The sequence below is a fragment of the Ananas comosus genome, linkage group 9 (assembly GCF_001540865.1).
Source record: "Ananas comosus cultivar F153 linkage group 9, ASM154086v1, whole genome shotgun sequence".
NCBI classification, from domain to species: domain Eukaryota; kingdom Viridiplantae; phylum Streptophyta; class Magnoliopsida; order Poales; family Bromeliaceae; genus Ananas; species Ananas comosus.
The window spans coordinates 10,445,063-10,453,222 of NC_033629.1; the positions used below are offsets into that span (position 1 = coordinate 10,445,063).

The 8,160-nt window shown below is 36.0% G+C and overlaps 1 protein-coding gene across 1 annotated transcript; it reads right to left on the minus strand.

Annotated features, from left to right (window-relative positions):
- On the minus strand, positions 4,125-7,603 carry LOC109714736 (thioredoxin-like protein CDSP32, chloroplastic). Its single transcript, XM_020239430.1, has 3 exons — positions 7,280-7,603; positions 4,670-5,113; positions 4,125-4,544 (listed from the first exon to the last, which is right to left on the minus strand). The coding sequence occupies exons 1-3, from the start codon at positions 7,511-7,513 to the stop codon at positions 4,311-4,313; spliced, it is 912 nt and encodes a 303-aa protein (XP_020095019.1). The 5' UTR covers positions 7,514-7,603; the 3' UTR covers positions 4,125-4,310.

An 8,160-nucleotide genomic window follows, 5' to 3' on the forward strand; every position in this document is an offset into this window, starting at 1 on the left:
TATGAATGATGTGATCAACGATGAAGATCTTTTGGCACATAAAGGTTACTTTGGTGCAAATGGACAGAATAGTGGATTTTATGCATCTCCATCTGCACAAAATATTCAACAACTAGTTGCTATCATGGTCCCTAATTATTGTCCCAGATGGTTAAGTGCGAGAGAGTTGAATTTACTTAAACAAAAGCAAAAAACAATGCAAAAGATCATACAAATCCTTAATAGAGGATGACGATCTTGAGGTCCCCAATTCGGCAGTGCCTAAAGACTTATCTTCTAATCCAGCAGGGGCCAATAAGGTAAAGATCAAATAATATTCTTGTGACAATATGTCCAAATACTTATTCTTGTGACATATGATTAATCTCTTTTTCTCTTTGTAAAACAGTCATGTATGGTGGAGCTCTCATCTTGAGTTGAACTAGTATCAGCCAATTAATGGTTCATGTGTACTAGCCTTCCTTTTAAATCCCTTAATAGGATCTAATTGTTATAGTATTTAGTTAGGGCTATTCCTCTCAACATCTTGTTTTTATTGATTACCTTGTTATAGTAATTTTTAGTTTGTTGCCATGTTTTTGTTGTTGCAGAAGTCCAGAAATTAATGGTCTTATTTTGAAAATGCCTACATCTTGATTCAAATTATTCTTGTTATGTAACTGCTTGATTTTTATATGTAGTATATATTAATGTCTGTATAGTTGTGTATCTACACTCTATTAAACTGAAAATTTCACAGGATGGAAGTTGTAGGATCAGTCATTCTTATGAATGGAAACTATTTAGAGCTCTTTCTTATCCTAACTCTAGTTCATTTACAGTTTGTTTTGGTTTCTTTTACAGGATTTGGCAGATGCAATGGAATTTGAAGACAATCCAGATTTTCATGAAAGTGGGCGATGGCCTTTTCAGCAATTTGTGGATCAGCCTATTTATGATATATTTGACCCTAGTAAGTTTCTATTTTTTTTAAATAAGAAAACTATTAGCTGTATCTTTGCGGATCTGAGCTAGCACGGATTTTGCTCAGTTGCTCTCTTTATAGCCCTCTTAATCACCAAGTTTTTTGAGTCACTTTTGGCATGATCTTTAATTAGATGATGGCCTTGATTTTTTGTGCAAATATCATCTAGCTGTATGGACAGAGCTTTGTTTGGCGTAAGCACAAAGCATGATAAGGAAATTGATGCTAATTTTGTGTTGAAGTTTGATTGGCCTGTGATTGATTTTATTTGGAGCGTGGAAAATCCGTCGCAGGAAACAAGCTCTTATATTTTGGCTGGACTAGCTTAACTTTTAAAATCGTTTCCCGTTTATCCCATTACAAAAATTGGTTAGCGATTAGTGTTAATCCAAAAGGATGTCATTTTGAGTTCTAGGCTAAGACGATGATCTTTTCTCTGGATTTTGTTATTGTTTGGCGACATTTTATCAACTAGCAAAATTAGTTCTTGCGTGATTAAAGTTTTATGTAATAGCTTTTCTATGATTCAAGAATCATCTATGGCTTTCCGTAGTGGCCAAAGAGTAATCTTTTGAGGCTCTGGATCTGCGGCCGCTGCTAGTTTACTTGTAAGTCTATGGAAAAATATATTGGTACTGTTTTAGGTAACTCTAGTAAAAAAATAATGGCATGTTATTAATAGCTTTTCTTGGTCTGGTCAACATCCTTACTTTTAATACTTACTATTTCTAAGTAGCTTGTTTTTCAAATATTTTTGGTTGTACTTCTTGACATAAATCTACTTATATCTAAATCATGCTTAGATTAAGTCAGCTACAAAACTTCTGAAAGGAAAAAAAACAACTATTTTTTATCTGAAATTGGAAAAATGTGCAGTCACCTGTCACTGTGTTTGTATGTGTTATTCATCAAAAAATGAGAAATTGAATGACTTGATATACTCTTTTTTGCTTTGACAAAAGTACTTATCTTCTTTATTAAGAGATAGAAACCATATCAGTTACCCTGCATAAAATATGGAAAGGCTTTCTATATATTAGGGAATTTATTAACCTGACAATCAAAATAACTTTCATGCAGCTCTTAGGAAGCATTGCTTATTGTTCCACTTTCTGTTGTGTTAAAATGTCTTAACATTTTCTGTTCTATTCTTTCCATGATTACGCTATCAAATTTAACCACCTACACCTGCATCCATATTTGAGCAGGTAGATAGTATTCATACACAAAGATGCATTCGTTTTTTATGTAATTTTCTTAACTATTGTCTTCTTATTTGTTGATGAACAATACAACCTAACTTTCATATTTTTTAGAAATTTGATATGATGATTTTTATTTGGTAATTTCGGACACTGATTTTATGACTTCTTTTTGGTTGATTCAGAACAGCTAGAGCTGCGGAAATTGAAGTGAGAAGCAAGAGTTTCAACCATGTGGTGTTTGTTATTTTTTTGCTACATTTTGAACAAGTATTTTTTATTAGAACTTATGTTCGAAATTTAATTTGAATACTGAAATTGTAATTTGAGAGTTGAGACTATTTGTTATACAAATTATTAATGCTTTTTGGTTACTANCATGCATTCGGAACACGCTGGAGCTGCGGAAATTGAAGTGGGAAGCAAGAGTTTCAAACATGCGGTGTTTGTTATTTTTTAGCTACATTTTGAACAAGTATTTTTTGTTAGAACTTATGTTTGAAATTTAATTTGAATACTGAGATTGTAATTTGAGAGTTGAGACTATTTGTTATACAAATTATTAATGCTTTTTGGTTACTACTATTTTTTAATATTTCAATTCATTATAGTATTGAGTTGTTAATCAAGTATTTTAATATTAATTTAATTGCCGCTATAAGCTTTATTAATCAATCATTTAGTAGTTTTTTGCGGCAATAATTAATTGTAGCGGCATTTATAATAGTTGTTATTGTATATTATTTAGCGGCATTTATAATAGTTGTTATTGCATACTATTTAGCGGCATTTATAATAGTCGTTATTGTATAATATTTAGCGGCATTTATTTGGATTTTTACCAACCGCCGGAATAAATGCCGCTAAAACTTTTAGCGACCCTGCCAATAGCGGCAATTGTTAAAATTACCACAAAATATTTTAGCGGCAATTGTAATTGCCGCTAATTTAAAAAATAATCGCCGCTAAAACATAGTTTTGTTGTAGTGTTTACCTTCCTCCCTTTCTTTGGGTTATTTGCATACACGTCCCTGCAAACATAGTAAATTGCGAAAATATCCCTACAAAACGGAAACTCCATAAGTTGTTCCTACAAAGTCTGAAATTATGCAGATATGTCCCTCCGGTTAACATCCGTTAGTAATCTGTTTATTTTTTAACAGTGGATTCGTGAAATTACCATTTTACCCTCACAAACATATCCCTCCAAAAGTTTTTTTTCTGCCCCTTCTCTTTCTCTTCCTCTTCGGACCGTCGAAGTGGACGACGGCGGCGGCGGCGGCGTGGGGTCGGGTTCGCGGACAACGAAGAAGAGGGAAGAACGCCGGCGCACCGGAGCTCTACCCGGAGCTCGTCGCCCTCAACGCCGTCCTCTCCCTCGTCGGCCTCCTTGGCGCCAACATCGCCGTCGACGTCGTCTCCCTCCTGACCAACCTCATCGACGCCGACTTCCCCGGCGACCACGATGACTCCACGCACGCCCTCGTCGCTGTCGTCGTCGACAACAACGCCCTCGAGCTTCTCGTCCAAAACCTCACCCGCCTTTCCGAGGCCGACCCCGACGAGGTTCTTCTCCCTCGCCGGCGACGAAGAAAAGGGAAGAGGAAGAGGAGGAAGAGAAAGAGGAAGAAAGAAGAAGGAAGAAGAAGGGAGAAGAGGAAGAGGGAAGAGGAAAAGGAAGAGGGTTCGCCACCGTCGCCGCCGTCGCCGCAGCATCTCCTCGCCGGCGACGAAGAAAAAGGAAGAGGAAGAGGAGGAAGAGGAAGAAGGGTAAATACGTCAATTCACACTATAATTAACCATTGTTAAGTTTTTTAACCGTGGTTAATGAAAGTTTTCTAACAGATCTGGACGGCAGGGACAAATCTGCATAATTTAGGACTTTTACAGGAATAACTTATGGAGTTTTCGTTTTGCAGGAATATTTCTGCAATTCACTATGTTTGCAGGGACGTGTATGCAAATAACCTTTCTTTTTTAATATATAAATGATGAATACATCATATTATCACATTAGTCCATAGTCCATTAGTGGTACAATTTATAATTCTAAATCTTTCTCAATCGTTGTCTAAAACCCACAAAAATAAGCAAGAAAAGAGAACCAATCATTAGTATATCTATGTGTTCATGTTGGTGATAATTTAAGTAACTTTTACTCCTTGGTATCTAAGGATCTCCCCAATAAGCTCTCCTTTTCCTGAACCCACATACCTCCCACTTATTTTACCATCCCTTATAAATAAGAAAGTGGGCACCTCCACCACATCCATGGCCTTGAGGAACTCCATGCAGCTTTCATTCTCATCGCCGTTCATCCTCGCGAACACCGTCGTGTCTGCCATCGACCTGGATAGCTTTACCACCGTCGGATATACCTGTTGAATATAAAATTTCAGTATGTTACATTCGTAAGTCCTTTTTGATCTTTTGGGTCGTTTATGACATAAAAATAGAATTTTTAGCCACCGCATTACCAAACTAGTAGTATATTTTTAGGTACCTTGACGCAGGGCCCGCAGTGCTTGAGGCCGACGTCGAGCACGAGGAGCTTGCCGGCAGGGCCGCGGTGGTCGTCGATGAGGCGGTCGGCGTCGGCCCGCGAGTGCAGCTGCACGACGGCAGAGTGGCTGTCGCCGTAGTAGAGGACGTCGCCGGCGAGCTGGTCGGGGCCGATCCCCTCCTCGTCGTGCACCTTCTCCATGCCCTTGTAGAAGGCGAAGTGCGGGACGCGGTCGATGCCTTCGCGGCGGCACAGCGCCCGCGTCTGCTCCGACTCGTCCCCCATCACCAGCAGGAAGTCGACGTCCCCGCACGCCCGGCTCAGCTCCACCACGAACGGGTACATCCGCTGGCTGTTCGCGCTGTGGCTCGCCGCATACTCCACCACCACCAGCCGGTTCTTCGCCGACCGCAGCGCCTCCTCGAACTCGGCAATGCTGTGCACCTGCAGCACCACTTTAAACCAACTCTCAAAACTTGCAGAAGATGTAATAAACTAAGTAGAAACAAAAGTGGAGTCACAACACTCCTGGTCCCCAAACATGATCCGATCCGCTTCATTTTATTTTTTTTAGAAATAAACTTAGTTGAAAATATAAAATAACTAGATTTCGGACTTGGGACTTCATATGCCAACCATCAAGTTCCTTGTCATTGGCGCTAAGAAAGATCAGTTAATAATCTAAATTTGATTTATTAAATGCATTCTGGTTATATTTATTTACATAAAACACTAATTTCAATTTCAACACTAGAAGGCCTTACTGGCCTTTCCTAACGCAAGTGGCAAAGCACTTGGTGGTTGATATCCGAGGTTTCAAGTTCGAATTCTAATTAATTCATATTTTCAGCTAAGTTTTTCTAAAATAAAAATAAACAAAAATATATTAGAAGACTTTAAATTCTTCAAAAATTTCTATTTTAGTCGTTTCATATATTTTCTATTTGAAATAAACTATTGCCTCTGCTGGCCGTGCATTTGCATATTTATGTGCGAAACATTTGTCGACTATTTATTTCATTGTATATTTCAACCTTTTAGTCATTCAAATCTATTTTTTTTTCTATATAAAAATTGGATCTTTAAAAAACCATGGCACGATGAAAAACTGATGATTTAACAAATAAAAAGATGCATTAGGTGCAAGCATCAAATTTTAAACTAAGATAAGGACTTAGATGAAATACTATTCAAAGTTTGGAGATTAACTAATTGAAACTTCACTATAAAGGCTTAGGAACCAAAATGTCAAATGCAAATGTTTGAGGACCAAAATGCAACTTGGATCAAAGTTCAAGGATTGTAAGCTTTGAAGCTTTAATCATCCACAGGCCACTTTTTTATAACTCATTTTATTTATTTTTATTTTTACTGAAAATAAAAAAGGTGGGGTAAATTCTAAGCTCTTTGAATGGGGGATTGTAGAGATTACAACCCAAAAAATTATAGGCTTAGTATTTATGTTCTTTTTTTTTTCTAAAAATTAATGAATTTATATGACTCTCTTAATTTTTTTGTTAATGCACTCTTCAGAACTCGCCAATATACCTAAATTGATTATGCTTGGTTAATTATAACAGCTATAGAAAAAATCTCTAACTGGTCAATAATTATGATGTGTACAATAATAACTCACTACTAAAGTTTTAAAAATTTTGGATGATATAATTGTAATATTAATTCATTAATAATATTTCTGTGTGACGGATGTATTATTTTTGAAATAAACAATCATAAAAAATTCTTAAATTATTTAAGTAAGAGAAATATGGCCTCATTTAGTATTATTATTTTTTAACTTTTTTAAATACTAATCCTACATAATTTGATGTCTTGAAAAAAATATTTTTTTATTGTTATAAATGGTTAGCTTATAACGCATTCAGCTAAGTGATAGATGATAATTTATTTTTTAAAAATTTAAAAAAATATTTTCAAATTTTTATTTTTTGTTATAAAGATTTTGGATGAAATAATTGCAAACAATCTGCACTCCATGTCTATATTTTTCTAATATACAAAATTTTATTTAAAATAATGTAGACCTACAATTCAAAAAGAATTGTAGAATTACAACCCTTAATTCCATGATTTTAATCCTCTTCTCTGGAAATTATATATTAGAAAGCAAATTTTCGTATTTAAAAAAAAAATAATGATATGTGCAGGGATTTAAATACCGTGGCACAGAGTCGTGCCGTAAACTTGCTGGCACGGTGCGCGTCGAACAATACCGATTCGCGGCGGTCATAAAAAATACATATGCGCCAAACACATAATGGTATAAATATTTATTTTCTTTAACAATAATATCCTCTAATTGCTTATTATGTATCTTTATTAAATTTTTAAATTTTATTGAGAAAATTACTGATTAATTTAACGAATATAGAGTTTTAAATTGTGCCATCAATACAAGAGCTGTATAATGTCGATATCTTATTGGCACGATATGATATTGGATACAATCCGTACCGATGAGCACTTAAATTCTTAAATATGAGTAACTTTAAAAGAAAAAAAAAAAATTGGCATAGAAACGGATAAGTTATAAGATTGCAACCAAAAACTAGTTGTACATCAAGCATTGCTCTTTGAATAAACACGCACCTGCCGGAGGCGCTCGTCGCCACGCACAGCCCCAGCAGCCGCCGCCCCGGGAGGCGGCGTCTTCTGCGAACTGGCGGAGGCGCGGGGCTGCAAAAGTATCGAGAATTGCCTCCTTTTTGATAACACTGAGAACTTAGAAGCAGAAGGAGAAAGAGAAGGGGATGGGGCTTGATTCAGAGAGAAGGGGAGGTATGATGGAGTAGTGTAGAGTGAGGAGGAGATGGTGGAGGCCATTGTTGGTGGTGTTGAGGTGTAGTAGAGGGGCAGAAGAGGAGGAGGAGGAGGAGGAGGAGAGGGGTGAGAGAGGGTTCCTAGATATTATTTGTTTTGTTTTGTTTTATTATTATTATTATTATTATTATTATTATTATTATTTGAGTGGTTAAGGTTTTGTGCAATCCAATAGTGGTGTGCTTGTGGTGGGCGTTTGAGATTGGTTGGATACTTCATATCCTGGCTACAAGATTATCCATACTTTCCAGATGGATCTTCTTTTGTAATCTACTTTCTAGAAGGGTCTTCTTTTTGTAATCATTGGTGACTGTTACCTATTTCATTTATTTCATTTGTCATCATCGGTAACGGATTACTCGTTTCGTTCATTTCATTGATAATGGATTACTCGCTTCGTTTCTTTTATTTAAAAATAAATTTAGCTAGAAATGTGAATCACTAGGATTCGAATTTGGGATTTCGAATACCAACCACGGACGGTCAGTTAGAATGGAAATGTTAAATTATCTTTTTATAAGAATAATTGCCTATATATCCTTCAAAATTTCAAAACTATCTAATTTATCTTTAATTTTTTTTTGTTTTCAATATACCCTTTATATGTTTCTCCATTATTCAAAAATATTCTTACAGTTACCACCCGTTAA